This window comes from Pelophylax lessonae, assembly GCF_965119305.1.
Source record: "Pelophylax lessonae genome assembly, chromosome: 8".
NCBI classification, from domain to species: Eukaryota; Metazoa; Chordata; class Amphibia; order Anura; family Ranidae; genus Pelophylax; species Pelophylax lessonae.
Window position 1 is genome coordinate 219982839 of NC_138775.1, and position 23671 is coordinate 220006509.

General features: G+C 40.7%; 1 protein-coding gene across 1 annotated transcript in view; it reads right to left on the bottom strand.

Annotated features, from left to right (window-relative positions):
* LOC309562232 (uncharacterized protein) overlaps nucleotides 1-23364 on the bottom strand; it is a gene marked incomplete at its 5' end in the record, with an annotated part of 105032 nt that extends 81668 nt beyond the window's left edge. The window contains 3 exons of the mRNA XM_082266355.1: nucleotides 9660-10448; nucleotides 12374-12409; nucleotides 22920-23364. Coding sequence (XP_082122481.1) covers nucleotides 9660-10448; nucleotides 12374-12409; nucleotides 22920-23364 — 1270 coding nt within the window. The remainder of the gene's footprint in view (nucleotides 1-9659; nucleotides 10449-12373; nucleotides 12410-22919) is intronic.
* Nucleotides 23365-23671: the final 307 nt, after the last annotated feature.

A 23671-nucleotide genomic window follows, 5' to 3' on the forward strand; every position in this document is an offset into this window, starting at 1 on the left:
TACAGCGTCGCACGACCGCGCAATTGTCAGTTAAAGTCGCACAGTGCCGAATCGCAAAAAGTGGCCTGGACGTAAGACAGCAAAATCCTCCGGTGGTAAAGTGGTTAAACTTCATCAGTCCATAAAAGTAATTTAAAGTTTTGGTTTCAAATAATTTCCATGCTGTTAAATTGGAAAGCTCGCTCATTTAGAAACTTGGTTTGAGAGGATTATGCATTATGATGCAAGCAGTTTAATGTAACCCTGCCATCTCATGAACATTGTTTGAGCTAACAATACTGCACTCATGCATGACCAGGTCGCCTCACAGGTCGCCCTAGTGTGAACCGGGGCTTAAAGATCACACTGTATATGGGGCCTCATCCAATGCATGACAACTCTCAAAAACAGGTGGTCCTTTAAGCACAATACAAGACTTAAACAAAATATTTTTATTGTTTTCCATGAAAAAAATCCACCACATTCATTAACAATGAAATCTTAAAAATTATTCTTAGAAAACTAGTAAAATATTTTCATCTAAAAATGTAATTTAAAGAGCTAATTTTTTAACACACAATGCCGTATAAATCAAAATATATATAGTATACACAATCAGTGCATTAAAAAATAAGTTGTATATTACTATAACTGCATAAACAATCATTTTTTTGTGTGATGTACAAATATTTGTTGAACAGAAAGTGTTATATACAACATATCTACCTTATGTCTGTGTATTTGCAGTCAGGAAGCTTTACACCTGCCATTTTAAATAAGACATCACTGCTCAGGAGGAGTCACACCATCTTTCATCAGTGTGCAATTCAGATAGTCATGGACAAAAGTGTGGGAGCCAAGCTGCCCACTATACAAAAAGGTTGCCTGGACAAGACCTTTAAAGATGAACTCCCGATTAAGTGAAACTCCTCTACTGCAGTAGGGCTGCCCCCACACTGGAAAAGCACTTTTACTTAGATGATCCTCTGCACAGCGAGAAGTGAAGGCCACTTCTCAATTATGATCTGGTAGTCAGATGCCCTCTGATGTTGTTAAGATCGATACAGGGGCCACAGCCCTGCACTGGACGCGAGAACACCCAGGTATAGTCCACTGTCCAATCATAGGGGAGTGCCATCTGCCAGGGGAGCAGAGGATCGAGTAAGTGAAACTGACAAACCAGCAATTAATCCTTGTAGTGCAGAGCAGCCCCCCTGCAAGGAAGTATTTTTACTTTTCCTGGAGTTGGGCTTTAATTCTAAAATAATTCTTCATTGACATTCAAGCAGTAGAAGGAAGGCTGGACATAAAGCAAAAATATTCACTGAAGTCTGTAAAGTTTTAGGAAACTGTGACCTCAAAGCTTAGGTAAGCCAAATCTTATCTAGTGGCCACTTGGTGAAAAGATGTAACCAAAAGTTGGCCGTAGATGGAGTGATTTTCTTTCCTGCAACCAAAATCCCTTGATTCCGCCATCAACACAGTAAGGGTTGATGGTAGAATCCCTCCTACAGAACCATTGTGTTTTTCCAGCTGGGAGGCGCAGGGAGCCGTCCCCGCTGGGAGAACACAGTAATTATTGCTAACCGCTACAGCTGCTGGCAATATTTGCATGAAAAATCTTACAGGCAGGTTGTACCCAAGGTAGTCAACTAACTTGGGTAACATCAGCCTGTCCATACATGGATTAAATTAAGCCAGGCCATAGATGGTACAAATCTCAGCCGGTTCAGCAGATTCAAACAAACAGTCTATGATCTGGCTTAAGTGATAGACATATCTGAACAGAAATAAAGTAAATTGATGAGGCCGCTAAGAGTACGACAGAGGTGAGAGGCTGGTGGGCAATTCAATTCATCAACATCTACAAAATACTGAAGTATATGGGTAAACTGACCCTTTAGCACAAACATTTTGGATATGCTAAAAAAAACAAAAGCTGTAGAAAATATCGGACAACAAAAGGCTTTCAAATAAATCGGTTTCTATCAAGATTTGCTCCTTCAGCTCTACTCAGGCAACCAAGGAGCCCATGCAAATGCAGACTTTATCAGAGCCAGTATATGTGCATAGTCATAGGCACCCCCACATGGTAAAGTACGAAGGGTTAGACCACCATCAGTTTTTTTTTTTGCTGACCGTGTCCTGGTTAGGAAGGAGAACTCTCACCATTTGTCCTGATCACCAATGTCACCAGGAATGAAAATGAAGGCAAATTCAATTTTGAGTTGCCACCAGAACAGGAATGAGATCTTGTTTCAGAGAACTGTCTAAGAGGGGATTTCCCTTACAGTAAAAAGAGAGTCTCTCACTTCTAGTTGAGTCTACAACCCCCCCCCCCCCCTCCCATCCATAATGAAAAGAAAAAAAAAATATTTGGCTTTAGATCCAGTTTAAGGGCACGTTCACGCTACTGTAGTGCAGTATTCTGGCACTGCTGCTTAACCGCATGTTTGGAGATGGTTAGCTGCGCTTTCCGATAGAGTTGTGTTCTGCAGGTTTGTGTACTTTCTGGAAGCGCATCAAAACTCCTGCATGCTGTGTCTTTGGTGCACATTAAACACAAGGGTCACCCTTTAACTGTACGGGAAAGTGCAGCTAACCCGCTCCAAACATGCAGATAAGCTATGCTGCACCTGCAGTGTGGGAAAAGCTCACCGCAGCATTTTAAAAGCAGGCCCAGCGGATGGGACACTCAGGCATGCTAGGAAATTATTCCAGAGCAGCCTACACAACAGCAGAATAGGTTGTTTATGCTGTTAGCTAACAGCATTTCGTTTTTCACAGGTTCAGCTTAAAAGGTCAGTCCACCCACTGATATCTGAAGTAGAATTCTATCCGAACACTATGTTAAAAATTAGGGATGCACCGAATAATCGGCGGCCGAACATTATTCGGCCGAAAATAGAAAAAATAGCACTTTCGGTGTTCGGCCGAATAAGTCAAAAGGCCGAATAATTTTGTGCCGAATAATAGGGCTGAACGATAGTCGATATGATATTGACTATCGTTCTGTGGCCGTAGGCGATATTCATATCGCCGAGGTCACGATATTTACAGGGGGAAGGGACTCGGAGGAGGACAGGAGGACTCACAGACTTCCGTGTTAGGCAGGGGAAGCCGGGACACTTCAGCGGTGAGCATACATACATTACTCACTCGTGCACTGCAGCCGCCCCACACATTCAGTGAGTCTTACTCTCCTCCCTAGTTTTTTCAATGGCACATTCAGGAAGCCAATCACGCCGTGATTAGCTGCACAGCAAACCAATCACGCGTGCCTGCACACCTGATTGGTTCCGCTGTGCCGCTACTCACAGCGTGATTGGCTTCCTGAATGTGCCATTGAAAAAACTAGGGAGGAGAGTAAGACTCACTGAATGTGTGGGGCGGGCTGCAGTGCACGAGTGAGTAATGTATGTATGCGGCTGTGCTCCTTTCCAGGCTCCTACTAGTCCACCTCCAGCCTCCTACTACCACCACTATGAGAGACTGTCTGTCACTGTATAATCTGATCGAGTCCACACTGACACTGACTGACTGTCACTGAGTAATTGATGTTACCACATTAACCCTGACCTGCCCAGTGCCCTGTATCTGCAATTAAAATTTACAAGGCTGCCTGCATGCTTCCTGATTTCCATTCCCAGCATCCTTCCCAATCCCTACAGTGTCACTAACATTAACCCTATGGTACAAGGCTGCAGTGTGCACTGAATCCCATTCCCTACAGTAACATTTAGGGAGAGAGAGAGACATGAGAGGACGAGAGAGAGAGAGAGAGAGAGACATGAGAGGACAAGAGAGAGGGAGAGTGAGAGGACAAGAGAGAGAGAGAGAGAGAGAGACACGAGAGGACAAGAGAGAGGACAAAAAATTGGCAAAATAAATGGAAAAAATGCAAAACACCGCGTTCGGTATTCGGCCAAACATTTTATTATTATTCGGCTTCGGCCAAGAATTTCATTTCGGTGCATCCCTATTAAAAATGTTTCCTCATCCTCCTACTAGATATGCTGCCTATGGTGTGTGTACTTACCCATTTTTAGCATGTTCTGGTCTAGTCGGCTAATCCACAGCTTCAGATACCATGTGTCAGTCAGTGGCTGCTGCAGAAAGGATGAAGGAGTGCAGACAATGACTCCTATAACCGACATCATGGTTCTTGTAATTCCCAGTCAATGTCCAATGCTCCCTACTCACTACCACAGAGGATCACACATCGCTGGACCGGAGCAAACTTAAAACAGGTAAATATACTCAGGAGAAGGGAGGACATTTTACTACGTTGTACTGTTCTCAGCTGCACTGGAGGTTATAGTCAGATTATGCTATCTGACAGGAGAACCTAGATCACAGGACTTGGTGAACAGAATTAAAATTATTTGGAAGGTAAAACAGTTAACATCAATTTATTTTAACGTTGCATGCAACGGTTGGCTCAGCTGTACGTCACATAAATTGACTCTATAGTTTGGAGACTCTGGTAGCAAGATCCATGTTGCCAGGTCTTACCTCGTTCATTGTACTAAAGAGAGGAAACACAAACTCCAATGTGGGTAGAGCATAGAACAATGTCAGGGAATTCTTACAGCTGAATATAGCATATAATCAACCCACTAATCTTCACTTATAAGTGAAATTTTATTTTTGCATTGGCTCTAAAATTGCCATATTCTTGCAAAATAGGCCATTTTCACTTAATAAAATGGAGAATGAGACATGGAACAAGATTCGGGAGTATTCTGGCAATGCTATAAAGCTGCAGAACACACTATCCTAAAGGTTGCTAAGCTGTACTAGAGCATGAAAAATATTAACATTTATATTTACATGTTCGCCTTAATTTTTAAAATGTATACGGCTTTTATTAAAGTATATGTAAACCCAAAATATTCAGAGCATCATGTCACGCTATATACAGTTAGCTTAAGAAAATATTTTTTTTGTGAAGTTATTGTAGATTTTTTTTTTCCCCGATGATCCTGCCAGTAACAGAATGTCCAGTTTCTGGCGGACAACGCTAAACCACTAGCTCATAAATAGCAGCAGCATTGTCAGTCGGCAAGGTGAACTTCTTCAGTTGGCCATTGGGTACATATTAGGTCTATCAGATAAGCAGCCCAAGAGCCAACCACAGGAACTCAAACGGGTTGACAATGTAGATGCTAACTGGCATGCAGTTTATAGCGGAAAAGCACCATTAGTAAGTGTGGTAATTAGCAGGATCTTCAGGTATGAAAAAAATTTGTTTAACAAAAAACAGTATACAGAAGCATGTCAAGCATACGGAAAATGTGATTTAAAAAGGAGTAAGTTCACCTTTGGGAGCATGTTTCACCCGATTATAGGGCGGAGCATGTAACATGCTCCCAGTGCCGCAGCCGCCGCCCGCTGCCCCCCCTCCCTGTGGAACCAGTATGGGGAGAAGTTCTCCATACCAGCTGCCACTGAAAACAGCATGGCCAATCGAGGCTCCGCCCATGCAGCCGCATCATTCATACACACAGCTCTGTCTCTCTAAATGAACTAATAGAAGGTATGGAGTTCATTGGGTCTTCCTTTCAGGGAGTATTGGCTTATCCATACGGGATGTATGGGTAAGCTGATACTCTGACAGTGTGCAGGAGACCTGCATGGCATCAGCAATCTGCTGATCGCTGGTGCAATGCTTTCCAGGCTCCTAATACAAAAAATAACAACTGCATATTTTTTTACCTGCCAAAAAATAAATAAAAAATAATGTGCATTGATAATTTTTTTTTTTTTTTAAAAAAAAAGTAAATTTATCCTTGAAGGACCCATTTACACCGCATTGCGGAAATGCATCTGTTACTGTGCAAATTAACAAAATGCACAGTAACTCAAGTAACATGCATCACTTTGACATTCAAATTGAAAAACACAGAAGGCAAAGCACCTGCATTGTCGTATCGCACATCAATGCACTCTGGTAGATAAAAGGGTCATGTACTTTTAAAAACATTAAGATGAGTGAGCAGTCCATTCATTTTGATTAGCGTATTAATGTACCAAAAGGAAGAAAATGGGCCCTTAGGTTTTGCATACACTTTAAAGCTGAACTCCAGGCTGGAGAAAAAGTTACCCTTGCAGTGGTGGTCCCCTCCACTCATTTTGTCTAGGAGGTTGAATAAGGTAAGATACTTACCTTATTCCTCTGCTCTCTTTGTAAGAGCTGCCCCCTGAAGCCATTCATTTTCTCTGCCCACTGACTTGCAGATCTCTGATGTAATTGCATACATCACATACAGCAGTTCTGCATTGTACCTGAGGATGCTAAGGGCCTGGTCACATCCTAGAAGCAGAGGAGAGTGCTGGTTGCTTGAGCAATGAGGAATAAGGGAAGTATTGTGCTTATTCTCATCACCTTAGATAAAATGAACAGGCACTGCAAGATATTTTTTCCCCAGCGTGTCATTTAGCTTTGAGCTCTGGGAAAAGAATAAAAAACAAACCAGTGTATTCAAACCAACAATACAAATGAAGCATTTAAAAAAAAGATTATATATATATATATATATATATATATATATATATATATATATATATATATATATATATATATATATATATATATACATATATATATATATATATATATATATATATACATATACACACACAAACAAAAAAAAGTATAGCCAATTGTTCAGAAAGGTCACATGCGGGATTCACCCTTTTATTTGTAACATTTGAAACAGTTTGTTTCAAACTGGATGTGGTGCAAGCTCGAAAAAATAGGGCCATTTTATAAGTCAGAAGTTCTGGAGATGCACTACACATTGCAAGGTTACTTTCCCCATTTTAATCTATAAAATGCAGACTGAGGTGTGAAGCCTGTAGTATGTCACAGAGTTTCTAAGCCTAACGCAGCAGAGAATTCTATGATTGGCGGAGAGGCAGGTCACATGACTGACAGGTCACATGTCTGAGCTCTGCTCTTGGGATTTTTTGTTTTGTTTTTACTCTCAAGCATTTAATAGTGCTTTGCTAGGCTTTGAGGACCCAAAGCCAGAGAAATGCAAAGTACATGTTTTAGAGCAAGTTGCTCTGCATACGTGCTATTTGTTTTATTTACTAAAGCGCATAAGACTTTACCACTGCTTTTTAATTGGAACACAATGGGATTGATTTACTAAAACTGGAGAATGCTAAATCTGCTGCTGCAGCTCTAGATAGAAACCAATCAGCTTCCAGGTTTCTTTGTCAAAGTTTAACCACGCACAGCTGCTATTTTGCACTCTCCAGTTTTAGTAAATCAACCCCAATGTTGATCTGGGCAGATACAGACCATATGGTCGGGACCTTTCCCGAGCCTGGACCGTCCGAGTGACATCAGCCAACAGCAGGCATTAGCTTGCTGTTGGCTGAAAGCAGGTCACAGGAGTGCAGAACTAACTGAACTCCTGTAATCCATAGAAGTATGGCCAAAAAAAGCTTTGGCTATATACTTCTCCTTTAAGAAAATGTACTAAGGTAAAAAAAGTCAGTTACCTTTATCTAAATAAGCCAGTTGCATTATTACCTTTATAAACCAATGGCTTTGATCCTTTTAAAGTCACTTACTTAAAGCAAGCAAACACTGAAGCCACACCTTCGGATCTGCCTATGTTTTATGGGTCAGTAAAAGTACTGAAGCCATAGGATGAGCGATAGCCAATCAAGCACGTGTTTTAATAGGAAAAAGAAAAAAAAGTCAAATTTAATCCTATATATATTTCTCAGTATGTGTTTAAGTCAAGTGAAACAGAAAAATATATAAACTATTGATACAATTCTTCCTTCAGGCAGTATGAATAAGGTCCAGCGTAAGAAACCTTTTATGGAAGCTGCGATTATCTGACTCCTGTGACACTTTAGTTTTAAGGCAGTGAAAATGAAGTTCTGTAGTTGCAAAGCAAGTGATGTCAATGCCCTGGAACAAGTATGCTTCCATCTGAGGCATTCACACAGGTGATTTGTTTTGTTACAAGTTTCCTTTAAAGCCTAAGTTTACCTCCAAAAAAAAAAAAAAAATACAAAAAAAGGACAAATGGACACAACTTACCCTCAGTATCATGTGTCCCTTTTGTTTCTGTCTCCTAGTGAAGTAGAAATTATCTTTCCTTCAACGCCCCCCACCCCCGCAATTTTCCAATGCAGTGGGGGGTCAATAGAACTAAGGAGCTGTCACAGGCTATCGTCAAGAGTGCCCGACTATACCCGCCCTTTCTGTTCACCTCCGCCATTCATAGTAGCGGTTATTACAGCTTCTATAAATGTGACCTATAGATGGAGAAGCGAACCTCCCTTTTTTTTTTAAAAAACGAGCGTTGAGTTAAGTCACAGTGCTATGCTAAAGAATGGCCTCACAGTGAAAATAATTATACACATAGGTCCTGGCATTCAGACACACATGGGAATAACATCAAAAAGAAAAAAGCTGTACATAGATGTGTAGGGTAGTGGCACTGCTCAGCTTGGCTTTATTTTGGGATTCTGCAGAAAACAGGGAGCCAGTGCACCAAAAGCTGACCATACATAAGTGCTTTTGATCATCTCTTCTCACTTTCAAATGACCTTTTCCAGCATATAGCCGCATTATTTATTGGTTGCTAAAAGTATGTAGTAGAAAGTGACATGGGAACACCACTTTCATGCAAACTACATTGTTTTCTAAAATTAAACAATTTATGTTATGTGGCCATTTTATATACAAACATGCTTAATGGAGTTTTTCCAGAAATACCTGTGGCTAATTTATTATGCCATTTTGTGTTGTACCAGTTCACCTTGTGTTGATGGGATGTCATAGCGGACTCCCCTTCCAAAAATTCTAGCTGCCATACTCATCCGCCAGCCTCATTACTTCTGGGTCACTGACAGGGAACGAGATTTAGACAAGAAATTCTAACTTTGCTAGCTGAATGCCTATTCAAGGCCTGGGACTAGAGCAACAGTAGCTTTTTTTCTCATTGCAGAAGCTCAAATTATAACAAATTAAAATAATATATATTTACCAACTCAGAATTTTGCGGAATTATACTTCCAGTCACAAGTATAGTTTTTGTTTGTTTAGTTTTTTTACATTTATGCTCAATTCATTTCTATAGCAGAAGTCCTCATTTTTTAATAGACAATGCCACTTTCCTGTTCAGAGTTCACATTTTTATATGAGGTATTTGGAGTGGAAGCTGCAGCAATTGAACTTCAGAGGAAATCACTGGCTGGATGTGGATATACACAAAGTTTTAGCGTCATTACAACTGGTGGGCCATCCCTTTTACCACAACGGTCATCCAGGACATGTTTATTTTGTTTTTAGTCACAGCTGAGGACCATTAATGTTGAGGAGAAGTGAGCTAAAAGACTGAGAAATTCATATTTTACTCCAGTCTTGATGTCCCAGGTTATCAACAATGGTATCTGAACACAATGGACTAAGGCTAAAAGTGTATGACAAATGAACTTCTTTATCTGTAACAATCAAATGCTCTATTTTAGACTTCTGGTGGGGTATTGGAGAAGGAATTAAAGAATTATTTTTTTATGGGGAACTAAATTTCCTTCAAACACTTCTGTACACAGAGCTCTGTATGAGTGCACATATAGCAATGACCCTTGCAACACGCAGTGATCCATTGCCGGTTTTGCTTAAAAGAATTTCTAACTTCATGGACCGGCTTTGGATTCATCACATTCTTTCGGAATCTGTTTTCCAGGGAACACAGGCAACACAACATGCGAGATGCGACTCCACAGTCCCCCCAGCTTGTCTCCATCCATCTCGTTATGGGACGTCTTGGACTTGGCTTGATTAACAAATGTTTCCTTTAAGAAGTCATAGACTGTCTCCTCCAGCTCATTAAGCCCAATGGCTGGTTGCAAAGTAAGGTCCTTCAAAAGCACCGTTAGCACCAGTGCAACATTCTTAAAAGCCGCATTCTCGTGGTCACAATATTTGTAGAGAATGATCAACGACCCAGGAGGCAGCAATTCTAAATTATGCAGCACTGCCGCTTTGCTGTTACCTTGGAATTCTGCATTTAGCCTATGATCAATATGCATCTTAACATCTTCACTGTCTTTAGAAGGCATATCGGTCCCAGAGAGGACTGTGTAGCTACTGTTAAGGGTAGAAGCATAGGTTTTTGCCAGATGGTTGCCTACACAATATAACATCTGTTTTGCATCCTGGGCAGCGGTTAATAAAATGATGGCAGGTTCCTTGTTTTCATTCCCATGACGGAGTTGCAATTCTAGAATCCTTTGGCTTCTGTGCCAAAGGTCTGATGACTGACCAGAAAAAAGAATTTGAAGCTTTCGAAACTTATCCTGGAAGGATTCCATGATTTGCAGTTTTTCTGCTTTTGCATTGTGTGTGGAAGGATTCTTCAGGACTAGTATCCAAATTCCAAGAACAATACAAATTCCAAGAATAGCAATCAAAGACAAAATCCAGAGGTTACCTGGAGGAGAAACACAGTTGTATTTGAATGAGGTCTCACAACAAAGACAGTTTCACTTGTACTGTGATGAGAAAGATATCACCAGTGTCAAGAGGTAGTCTTCTGATTTAATTGCAAAATTACTTTATTAGGTAAAACCACCTTGCTGGTCCTTTTGCACAAGAAACCCACATAATTATATACAGTTATAAACATCTATTTTTAGGTTTCTAGCTTTATAACTACCGTGTTAGCCAATTTCACTAAACTGAGCTGTTCTTTTTTATTTTAGTAACTGCTGTGCTCAATAACTAAAAGAGCACCCTTTGTCTTACAGCAGCCCAGAAGGGAAACAAACAGTCACCTTCTTCCCATTGACAACTTTCTGGCAGGGGGCAGCAGATGTCCTTAAGAATTTGACAGTATTTTGCCCCATCCATTTTCCTTCTATCCTGACAAGTGCTCCAGTCCCTGCAGAAACACCCCCATACCAGATATTACCACCTCCATGCTTTACTGTAGGAATGGTAATATTTGGATGGTGAGCTGTATTGGATTTCCGACCAGACATATAGTTTGGTGTGGAGGCTAACTAATTACATTTTAGTCTCATCTGATTAGAACATCTTTTTCCATGTGGCCTCAGAATCGTCAAGGTGCGTTTAAAGGTGTTTTTTTTTTTCTGACATGTAGGTGTTATCTCTTTCACTTAGATATAATAAGTTGAACTAGTAAATACAGTTGGATAACTGGATAAAACAAAAAAACTGTGTCTTCATTTCAGCAAAACGGGATTTAAAAAAAGGGGGGGGGGGGTTCTTTTCTATACCCAGTGTATGACTGTCTTACAGCATTCCAGGATGGAATGTGTCCTAGAGCTTTTCATTGCTGTCTTACAATAGTCCTGAAGGAAATCTAGTGTGGTCTGCAAAGGTTTTTTTTTTCCCCCCCAATAACTGTCCTACAGTAGCCCTGAACCGATTTTATCTACTGGAAAGTATGAGAATGATGATCAAATATTCACATGTCACATACACTTTTACTTGTTAAATGGTACAGATGATGCAAAAACTGTCTAGACGTTACTGATAAAGTGCATGCGGTATGTGTCTGCAAATACCTGTATGTTCTCCAATTAATTTCTCTGCATGCTATATTGCTACGCACCACCTATAGGCATCTTTTCAAGCCTTTTATCACCAAGACCCACTGCTGTCAAAAATACAATGTCCTGGCAGGGGGGGCTAGATTGCTCCATTCACTTTGTTTGTGTATATGGAGGAACCTGATAGTTTTGTACATTCAACCTGTTGGCTAAATGAAAAAAAAAAAAAAAGAAAAAAAAGAAGAAGAAGTGTATAGCTAGCTCTAGACGCTGCCATTCAAACTGTAAAGCTGTACTACCATCATTCAACTGTCAAATGGCAGAATCTTTGTATGGAGCTACAGCAGTATGCAGTGTCCTCAGAATAAAACAGAACTGAAAATTGAAAAGGAAAAACCACTACCCAGTTACCACATAAAAATGGTTGGAAGGAAGTACATGCATCTGTAGGCAAAACAAGGTTTTAAAGCAATGTTAGTTTTTAGAGAGTTTGGTGGATAGGTCAGGTTCAATTTATTAAACATACATTAGTGCTCTTTATCACTCTCACACACTTTCCATGCTAGAAATCTCAATCTTTCCATTATCATCACAGATGCGTTTTATTAAAAGGATAAAAACAACCCTTAATTTTGCCACATGGTGTTTATGTCCACAATTAACTATGAGTTTGTGGCAGCTGGAAGAAGGAACGGAAATGGTTTTGTAATACGCAAGCCTAAAAATGCAAACCCCAAATAAAACAGTGAAGTAAACCTACTGCTTACTTGTTAACTGTTAAATACAATTTTTGTACTAAGCAAATATATTAGAGCGTAATAAAATTATTAATGAGATTTACCTCTTACTGGTTGAGGTTTGGGTTGGTTTTCTGCACCTGTGGGATCAAAAAATTATGAGTAGGAGAAAGAAATTGTCTCATTTATCAGCTAATATATGAAAGTTCATGGACATGTTGTGCTTTTCAGTATGTTTTTTTTAGGGCTAAAACTATTAAAAAAAATGTAAAAAAGAAAATGCATGCAGTACGTCTCGGTAATATAAGGGTGAAAATAAAAAGGGTCATTGTTCGGGTTTAAAAAAAAAACGCTAAGAAATGTTGGGGTCCACCAAGGAGGTAACCCTAAAGCCCTTTGAAAACCATGGTCATGATCCACACTCCTTGGTTTTGATTTTCTTGCTGTACTTACTACTTCTGTTGTACTTACCGTTGCTCATCACCCAAATCATGCTTACATGTACAAATGGGAATCAGACTCCAATATTATCCTGGAGCCAGAAGAATGGCAGCAAATCATGTTCCCAGAATGTTCTAGCGCCTAAAACGAACTACAAATTATATCACTGGTACCTAGTTCCAACCCGAATTGCAAACTATGCTCCGGGACATTTGGGGTCCTGTTTCTGTGGTTGTTTCTGAGCCAGGAAATTATATGGACTTAGGGTGGACTTGTATTTGCAGCATAACTATAACGTGGAAACTAACCACTCTACCTTCCCTAGTGTTGTGTTGGCTGCAGTTTACTCATGGCCAGGTGTACCAGGTGTTCCTCACATTAGACTTCCATTAGCATCTAATTGCGTGCAGTGGACTTGCCAAATACCCGAGCTTTTTTTTTCTCATACACCGCCCCCCCCCCCCCCCAACTTCCATTTCTGTTGGACAGTCTGGTATGTTAAAGGAAGTTGAAAAACAACCAACTTACTGATGGATCACCAATTATGGGTGACTCAGAAAACCAAAGACTGACTTATCATATAGGACATTTTTAATTTCGACCACAACGTCACTTTAAACAAAGTTTAAAAACTACAGACCTACAGGCTGGATAACCAGGTAATAAACTATGTTGTTGGGAATATAGGTACTCAGAAAAATGAAGACTGCTGGATTAATGCTAATGGCAGACTGTCACATCATTTTTTATTTTGGCCATAGTGGCACTTTAAAGAATAGGTTACCCCCAACATTTCATATTCCTAATATGTATCTATTGTAACATGCATGAAACTGGTATGAAAAAGTATCCTTTCCTCGTATCTCTTCCTTTGTGTGAAATCCCTGGTCTTCCCGCCAGTCCCTCTGCTTTCCTAGTTTAAACTAACCACGCTAAGCATAGGAGCACAGCATGGTCAGTTTTCTGGCTGTGCTGAGAACTCAGCCTGCTTTTCTTCAATGATTAAACTTGTTCTGACTGGCCCCCTCCTCTGGCACATCCATTCACTGGGAAGATCATTGTGCTACTGTTTCTCCTCAATCTATAAAATAAGGTCTGCAGGCATCGACCACAAGGTTTGCTATTGGATACAGAACTGGCTAAAAGGGCGTGTCCAAAGGGTGGTAATAAATAGCGCATACTCAGACTGGTCTGGGGGTGGCAAGTGGGGTCCCCAAGGCTCAGTCCTGGGATCAACCTTGTTCAATTTATTCATAAATAGCATTGAGGACGGGATCAGTAGTTCTATATCAGTTTTTGCAGATGACAGAAAATTGGGCAGGGCAATAACTACACAGCATGACGCAGATATCTTACAGAATGACCTGAACAAAATAACAGAGTGGGCAACGACATGGCAAATGAGGTTTAATGTGGAGAAGTGTAAGGTATTGCACTTGGGGGACTAAAACATAAAAGCACAATACACTTTAGGGGGTGAAACTTTGGGGGAATCAAAAATGGAGAAAGATCGGAGAGTCTTGGTAGAGGATAGACTAGGCAATAGCATGCAATGTCAAGCAGCAGCTGCCAAAGCCGGCAGAATATTAGCATGCATAAAGAAGGGGATGTATTCCAGAGATAAAACTATATTCCTATCACTTTATAAAACTCTGGTCCGACCGCATCTGGAGTATTCTGTCCAGTTCTGGTCGCCAGTCTTCAGAAGGGATGTGTTGGAGCTGGAGAGAGTCCAGAGAAGGGCAACTAAAATAATTAGGGGATTGGAGGATCTTAATTATGAAGAGCATCTACAATCGCTTAATTTATTCTCCCTGGAGAAGAGACACCTGAGAGGGGACATGATAGCCATTTACAAATACCTCAATGGTCATCTCAGCATAGAAAAAAAGCTATTCAGTCGCAAGGATTGCATGAGGACACGAGGACATACAATGCGATTAGAGGAGAAGCGGTTTAACCTCAGGCAACGCGGGGGGTTCTTTACTGTTAGGGCTACAATATTGTGGAATTCTCTACCACAAGAGGTAGTTTCTGCGGGAAGTATGGCTACTTTCAAAATACTCTTGGATGTACATCTCAAGGATCAGAACATTAAGGGGTATGAGAGATGATTAGGGTCACACACACCTACACAGGTTGAACTGGATGGACTATGGTCTTTATTCAACCTCAACTACTATGTAACTATGTAGCTCTCTGAGCGCCTTATGCAGCTAAGAACAGAGGGAATGTGATCACTTATAAAAATGAAAAAAAAAAAAAAAAAAGGAATTTTTAATGTTTTTATAAGTATACACAAATGTTTTGCCTTTCCATTCCATTTTAAACTTAATGGTTGTTATACAAGGCGAGGGGTTGCATATACTTTAAGGCCCCTTTCACACTTGTGTGACCGAAAAGTGGCACAATTTTGCGCGATTTTGACTGGACTTGAAGCAATGCCTGTGCAATTTTGAGGTCTATGGACCTGAAAACGCATCAAAGTCAGACCAAAGTACTGCAGGGACTACTCTGAAGATGTTGCGACTTAGAAGTTGCACAGATATGAATGGTATTCATTGGAAATCATGGAGTACGACTTGTCATTAGACTTTGCAGTCCCAAGTCACAGGACAAGTTGCACGAGTGTGAAAGGGGCCTAAGTTGCACTGCCAATATTCAACTGTCAAATCCAAGGATCTTTGAATATAGATAGAGCAGGATGCAGGATCCTCCTCAGGCTCTAAAGGAAAAATGATTGATAAACACTCCTCTCTAGTTACCTTGTACAAAAAATTATTGGAAGACAGTACAGATCTGTAGGGGAAAGGTCTATGCATATGGTGGGAATAAGTTGCGCTATATGTGATCAGAACATTAAATCAAAATGTAAATAAATTGTCCATAGAGTCCATTGAAAGACTAGATGAATAAACATGACTGTAGATATCCGTGTGGATGTAAGGCTTACCAGAAATCAATAAAAAGTATGCCAGATGATAACATAAAACTCCAGTGGAAATCCAGGAACAGCTGTCCAAAAGGGATGCACAAGATCTCGAAAGGCCACCGCAATGGAGTTTAAATATGGAAAAAAATAGAAAAAACACCATAGCGTAAAACAAAAACAACTAGTAAAAACAAACTAGTGCACTAACAATGTGAGACTATCACCAACCAAAAATTGAATAGTGATAGAGTGCTGAATAAATTCTCATTAGCAAAATAGATGTGAATTGATAAAATCTGTGATAATCCACATAAAATTCCAAGTGATATAGTGAATAGTATAGGAGACCTCCACCATCAGAAGGGATTAAATACTCCTTACCAGATATAAAAAAATGACAGGCTGATCTGTGAACATGCAAGGAACAGGACACCTCCACCGATTATATATATATATATATATATATACATATATATACTGCTTACCAGAAAAGGTAATATGGAGACTCAATCTGAAATCCAAAAGAGATCCTGATAAGCGCTAAACCCGTGACACCACCGCCTGTATTAAATCTCATTACCAGATGACAATGGATTCAGGTGAGTAATCTATTAGTAGATGGTTTGGTTGAATGCAGAGGACCGGATCTCAGGTGCCAGCCAATGGGGACTCAGGGATGAGCAAGATGCAGGCAGAGATTCAACCATATAGAATAAAGAAAAGCGCCATAGCATAAAATCCCACAGATTTATTTGAATAAAAAAAGAAACACTTACAAATGTAGATAAAAAATGTCAGGGGAGAGATGTAAGCAGCCGCCGGCGGATGGCTCCGCTCGCCCGCACTTCCTAGACGCTTGTGAGAGTGACGTCAGCACGCCGTGAACCGACGCGTTTCGTCATAAATGACGTTTTCAAACGGTACGGGCGGCGTGCTGACGCCACCTATTTATATCCAAAAGGAGCCCTGAAGTGATAACCGGAACTCCCCGATCGGCCATATTTAAAAATGGGACATAGTAAACAGGAAGAGGAAATATTGCAACAGAGACTGGAACTACCCGATCGGCCATTGTTATATTGGGAAACGGAATGCAATAAGAACAAACTGAAACACAGAAGAACCAGTGACTCCTTTGACGCAGTAACTTGGCTCAGAATACCGAATAAAATTAATAACCAAGTCACATAAATCGATTAGGATTATGAATAAAACACTGTATAATTATTATGATTACAGGAATCACCAAAAACTTTAGGTGCCTCAAAAGGGTCCTATAATATAGATATAAAAATATTATATAAAAAATATTATATAAAACTGGCACCACACATTAAAAAGGAGCCACTGATATAAATAAATAAATAAAATATGTAAAATAAATATGGATATCATCAGAAGGTCCAGTGATCAGATCAGGGCAATATAACAGAGGAACAGCTTCAAATTGATATATATTATATAACAATGGAGATAAATACATAAGTAAATAAATATATGAATATACAGTAAAACCTTGGTTTGAGTAACTTGGTTTGAGAGCGCTTTGTCAGACAAGCAAAGTTTTTAAATAAATTTTGACTTGATATACAAGCAATGTCTTGATATACAAGTAGCGTCATGTCACAACTGGGTATAAAAGAGAAGAAAGGCGCCTCTAAGTGTAGCAATATTGTTACATTTAATGAAGGTTCAATATTTAGCAGCTCACATGGTTAATGATTAAAACAGGCACATCTAATGTGCCTGCATACTTAGGCACATCTAAGTATGCAGGCATCCGGGGTAAAGCTGTCCACATAGACCATCCTCCGCACTGCCATCTTCATCACACCCTTCCACGCTGCGATCCACGAGGGATTCAAAGTCTCGCTTTCAGATCACTCTACTGCAGGGTAGTCTTCCCAATCCCAATTGCAGACTGACTTCGGTGAGAGCCAGTGGTTCAGAAGATGGTCTATGTGGACAGCTTTACCCCGCATGCCTGCATACTTAGATGTGCCTCTTTAATCATCAAACCATGTGAGTTGCTAAATGTTGTACCTTCATTAAATGTCCCCATACTGCTACACTCTCGCCTCTCTTCTCTTTTATACAGGCATACCCCGTTTTAAGTACACTCACGAGTACGGACACAGCCTGGTCAGCTTGGCATGGCATTACTCCCAGTTTTTAACATTGGCGTCTATGGGAAATTGTGGTCAGCTTGACATGGCACTACTCCCAAACTGTAAGTGACAGGGATACCAAACTTAGGGAGCAATGTGAAGGGACCCAGGACTACAATATATCCTATTTGTGGCCAGCCAGCTTGCCTAGGAAATGAAAAAAAGGTATTGCTTCACTTTAAGTACATTTTCGTTTTACATACATGCTCTGGTCCCATTGTGTACTTAAAAGCGGGGTATGCCTGTACTCTGTAGCTCCTGCTGGATTTTGCTTCTAATCCCCTTGTGGAGGCTGCCATTTGTGGATGGACATTTTATGATGACACAACCTATCACATTGATATAATCTTTGTATATAGACTATAAACTGAAAGACTTATGAATAAATGGTTGTGGAACGTATCATCTGAGTTTCCATTATTTCTTATAGGAAAATTCGCTTTGATATAAGAGTGCTTTGGATTACAAGCATGTTTCCGGAATGAATTATGCTCGCAATCCAAGGTTTTACTGTATTGCTAAATACATGACAGTACACCCAAATACATCATAGCTGTTAATAAATATAGGTAAATCTATGCATTATAAATACATAAATAGATAGATGTATGAAAAAAATCCTAAATACATACATAACAGTACACCCAAACAGGAGGAAGTCATCTATATACCTTGCCCACAACAGCACCTGTGGTCTGTGATGGGCATAGATGACGTCCTCCTCCCACTGGGCCATAAACAGGTTAGCCAGGGAAATATGCTCCATCCCTGTTGTGGGCAAGGTATATAGATGACATCCTCCTCCTTTGGGATGGTCACCATCAGGATTTATTGTCCTTTATGGAGGGACTTAACTCCAACTCCATAGGCATACAGTTTAATTACGAGTGCAGCCAGTCCACTATCAACTTTCTTGATATTGTCATAACTATCAAAGACAATCAGTTTATAACATCTACTTATTGTAAATCAACGGATAGGAATTCCTAAATTCCCGTTGATAGCTGCCATTATGCCCCCTGGCTGCGTGCGGTACCAAAGGGACAATATTTGCGGATTAGGAGAAATTGTACAAGTTCTCAGGATTTCATGACTCAAGCTAAAATTTTAACTGATAGATTTCTGGATAAAGGGTATGATTATGAGTTTCTCCAACAGACGCTGATGGAAGTATGTCAACTAGATAGGGCCCAACTGTTGAGACCCCAAAGTTCAGATAACAGCGAACCCCCTTTCTCAGTTACACCCTTTGTCACTACCTTTTCTAGTCAGCATATGATCATTAAGAATTTGATTCGCCGTCACTGGCATATTCTTAATAATGATCCGGTTTTATGCAAATCCCTGCCTGATAGACCCAAGGTTGTTTTCAAAAGGGCTGCCTCTTTGAGGAATTGCCTAGCCCCTAATGTCTTGGAACCACCAAAGCCTAAGCCTTCCTTTTTGAATGAATTGACAGGCTTTTATAAATTTAACAGGTGTCAGATTTGCTCCCTTAACTCCATTAAACAACGCAATAGTAAGAATTTTTTTTTCTCATAGTACAGGTAAATCTTACGATATTGAACCTTTTATTTCATGTACTAGCACGGGGGTGGTGTATTTGCTCCAGTGTTTATGTGGCTATCAGTACATCGGAAGAACCAAGCGTCTCCTGAATGTTAGACGCAATGAACACGTAGCCAAAATTAGAAAGGGATTTCCTAAACACTCAGTCTCCAAGCATTATGCGTTAGTCCATAACAGGGACCCCAAGAACACTCTTCTTGGGAATAGATAAATTTACACCCCAATGGAGGGGTCAACCTTTTATTAGATGTAAGGGCTAAGTTGCGCTAATGGGTACTAAATCCACAGGTGAATGTAAGATGAAGCACACTAATGATAGTCCAACATTGGTGACAAGTCCGTATCCAAATGAAAGGCACAGTCCGAAATAAACGATTCCAGTGGCAGATGATTAAACCAACATTCAATTCTCCTTACCAGAATGCAGAATAGAGTTCGCCCAAAACTCAAGTCAGATCTGAACGCTCAGCCTTCGGTCGATGTGATCAATTAGTCCTCACATCCACAAATGGTGATCATATGCAAAGAAAAAATATACAGTCCATAGCGTAATACTGTTGAATACTATTTCATCACCCAGAGGAGTGCACACAGTCACCAGATGGCTGATAGTGGAAAGCACCAGTAACCTTAGGTCCCAAGTCCTCACCAGATAATAAATAAATAATTAGGGTGATAGCAGGAAGTGGAAGTAACACACAGAGACCTCTCCCGATACCACTGCCTCTTACCAGATTATGGATAAGTGAGAGCCACACAGTCTGAAATGGAAGTGACACACAGAGACCTCTCCCAATACCACTGCCTCTTACCAGATTATGGATAAGTGAGAGCCACACAGTCTGTCGTCCCGTCTCCGGTGCCAATAGCTCTAATGGTCCCTCCAAATAATGTCAGATTCTCCCAGAATGCGATGGGTTAAACCACTCTCCCCAGAAGCCAATCCTTAGAACAGGTGTCACCAGGAGAAATTCTAGGGCTGACTCGATCGTGTGTCATATGGCATAAAAAACACAAAGCACTACATAGTGCATTACCACAGACACTTTAATAGTAAAAAAGACAGCAACTTACAGAATAAAAGATAGTTTCAGCAAGGATATAGGCGAGCCGCCGGCCGGTCGGCTCCTCCGCCCGTCCTGATAGACACTCGTTTCCACAAGCAGGTGACGTCAGCACGCCGCGACCGACGCACGTTTCGTCAAATGTGACGTTTTCAAGGTACGGGCGGCGCGCTGACGCCACCGCTTATGTACAAAAAGCAAGTCCCCCATGTGACCCACCTAAGTAGCTCAAACCGCCATATTGGATCAGGGAAGAGACAAGAAAAAGAGGACAGCTGCCACGCCTATCACTGAAGAGGCTGCTGCCGTACAAACCATATCATATAAAATTAATTAAATAATACAAGAAAACATGGGTAACAGAAATTAACTCAAAAAGCAAAAGCTAAATAGAGTTTTATAATCAAATTGAATAAATAGCGCCATCTGCTGACAAGCATAGGCGATGTTTTAAAATCAATGTTCTAAGTCATGTGGAAACCAAAGGCTGCCACAGACCACCATAGGCATTTGACAGAAGCCAAATTTCATAATCACACGATCCAAAGTAAATTAAAATTTATAATTAAATAAATGTGGGTCCAATAGAACCACCTAATGGTAATTGCAGGTGTTCCCAAAACCAACTCGCACCAATAAGATGTAGACCTCTTCAGATAAATGGTTGAAACATAATCAGGTGCAAAAATGTACTAGCATCTAGTGTGATAAATTTCAATTGAGTTGAAGAATAAAAATTAAAAAATAAAAAAAAATAAAAAAAGGATGTCACTGCCCTAAAGAGGGGTAGGCCCAACATATCAAGTCCCTTGGTCGCTAAGCTGTATCAATAAAGGCGTTGACATCAATATCAACATTGAGCCCATAGGGCTTATATGTTCTGACCTTATGAATCCAGGACATCTCCATCCTGGAGATACTCCGTATAAGGGGCTCACCCCTCCACTTGGGGGTAAACTTATCGATCCCCAAAAATAATATATTCCTGGGGTCTTTGTTATGGGCTGTCAAGAAATGTTTAGAGACCAAGTGCCTATCGAAACCCTTACGAATGTTAGCAATATGCTCATTGAGCCGGACACTCAAAGGGCGCTTGGTCCGCCCTATATATTGTAACCCGCACGGACACTGGAGCAGATATACCACCCCAGTGGTCGTGCAAGAAACAAAAGGGCTTATTTTGAAAGTTTTACCATTGCTGGTAGAAACAAATTCTTTTGTGTTCTTTTTTCTGATACAATTCAATCGGCAAACCTGGCATCCATTACATTTGTAAAACCCCTTCAGTTGTTCTAAAAACGTAGGTTGTTTAACCGGAGGCTCAATAATGTTAGGAGCAACCAGATCACGAAGGTTGGGTGTCCCTTTGAAAATAACACGTGGTTTTTCCACCACAATATTTTTCAAAACGGGATCATTCTGCAGGATGTGCCAATGACGTTGAATGATTTTTTTAATACCCATGTGTTGGTTAGAGAAGGTTGTGATGAAAGATGGACAGGCATTAACATCAACAACTCCCTCCCGAACACTAGGCCTCAACAGATCTGATCTGTCCATCCTGCTGACCGTCTCCAAGGACTCAGAGTACCGTGGTCATAGCCCTTCTCCAGGAACCTCTCTGTGAGGACCTGTGCCTGAGACAGGAACTCACCATGTTCCGAACAATTGCGTCGTAGACGCATAAATTGCCCCTTAGGGACCGCCTTCAACCAGGACTCATGGTGACAACTGTCCACCGGGATGTACGAGTTCCTGTCGGTGGCTTTAAAATGCGTCTTTGTACTGAACCTGCCATTAAAAATCGAAATTGACAAATCCAAGAAGGTGATATTGTTCTGGCTTATCTCATAATTTAAATGAATACCTCTGGTGTTGTTATTTAAGGATTCAAGAAAATCAATCAAATCTGACTCTTGACCATCCCACAGGAGGAGGATGTCATCTATATATCTGGCCCACAGCACCAACTGTGGTCTGCTGTGGCCATAGATGACATCCTCCTCCCATTGGGCCATAAACAAATTGGCCAAGGACGGGGCATATTTGGCGCCCATTGCAACCCCAGTATCCTGTCGGTAGAACAATCCACCAAACCAAAAATAATTATGCTTAGTTGCAAACACTAACAGTTCCATAATAAATGAAATCTGTAGATTGGGTAGGCCCGATTCCCTATTCAGATACATGTTGACTGCATCCAGACCCAACTCATGGGGAATAATTGTATATAGTGACGACACATCTGCCGTCACCATCCACATGTCTTTAGTGGGAGTGAAGTTGGAAAGAGTATTGATAACCTGCCTAGTATCCCGAATATAGGAAGGCATCTTTTGTACTAGAGGTTGCAAGTAAAAGTCAATATATTTCCCCACCCGGGACGTCACAGAGTCGATGCCACTGACGATGGGACGTCCCGGGGGGGAAGTCAGACTTTTATGAATCTTAGGCAAGTAATATATGACAGGGGTACGCGGACATTTCGGCACAAGAAAAGATGACTCCTTCTTGTTAAGAATGTTGAGTTGACGTCCCCTGTCTACAATACTCGCCAGTTCTCGTTTATAGAGACCTTTAGGATCCTTTGATAGGACGGAATAGGTGGAGCCATCATCTAGGATACGATGCATCTCCTGCAAATAATCGCATCTATCCAGGACGACTATAGCTCCACCTTTATCCGCGGGTCTAATGACTAGTTCCCTATTCTTACATAAGGAATCAAGTCCCTCCTGCAGATCTTTGTTTAATTTACATTTGTGCACTTTCATAGACTCAAGGTCTCTAAGTACAATGTCCCTAAAGACCTTAATTGAAGGGGCCAAAGATCCCGGAGGGTTAAATAAAGAAGCGTTCGCCAACCCTGAGTGATGAAACTCTGGTGTTGAGCGATTTTCTTTAATGGGATTGCTAGCCATATAACGCTTAATATTAACCCTCCTAATAAATTTGTGCACATCCATGTAGGTTTCAAATTTATTGAGGGCCCTAGGGGGTGCAAATTTCAGACCCTTGTCTAGAATCCTTTTCTCGGGTTCAGACAAGACAGCCTTACTTAGATTGAAGATACCAACTCCTGCTACATCCTTACTTTTTTTGAGTTGGATCCTTCTCCCTCCTCTGGTTCCTCGTTTTGGTCTGCCTGTCTTTTGGTGCCTTGATTTACCCTGGGAAAACCCCATCCCGGGTAGCTTTGGCCTAATTGTTGCGTACCCGGGAGAGGAG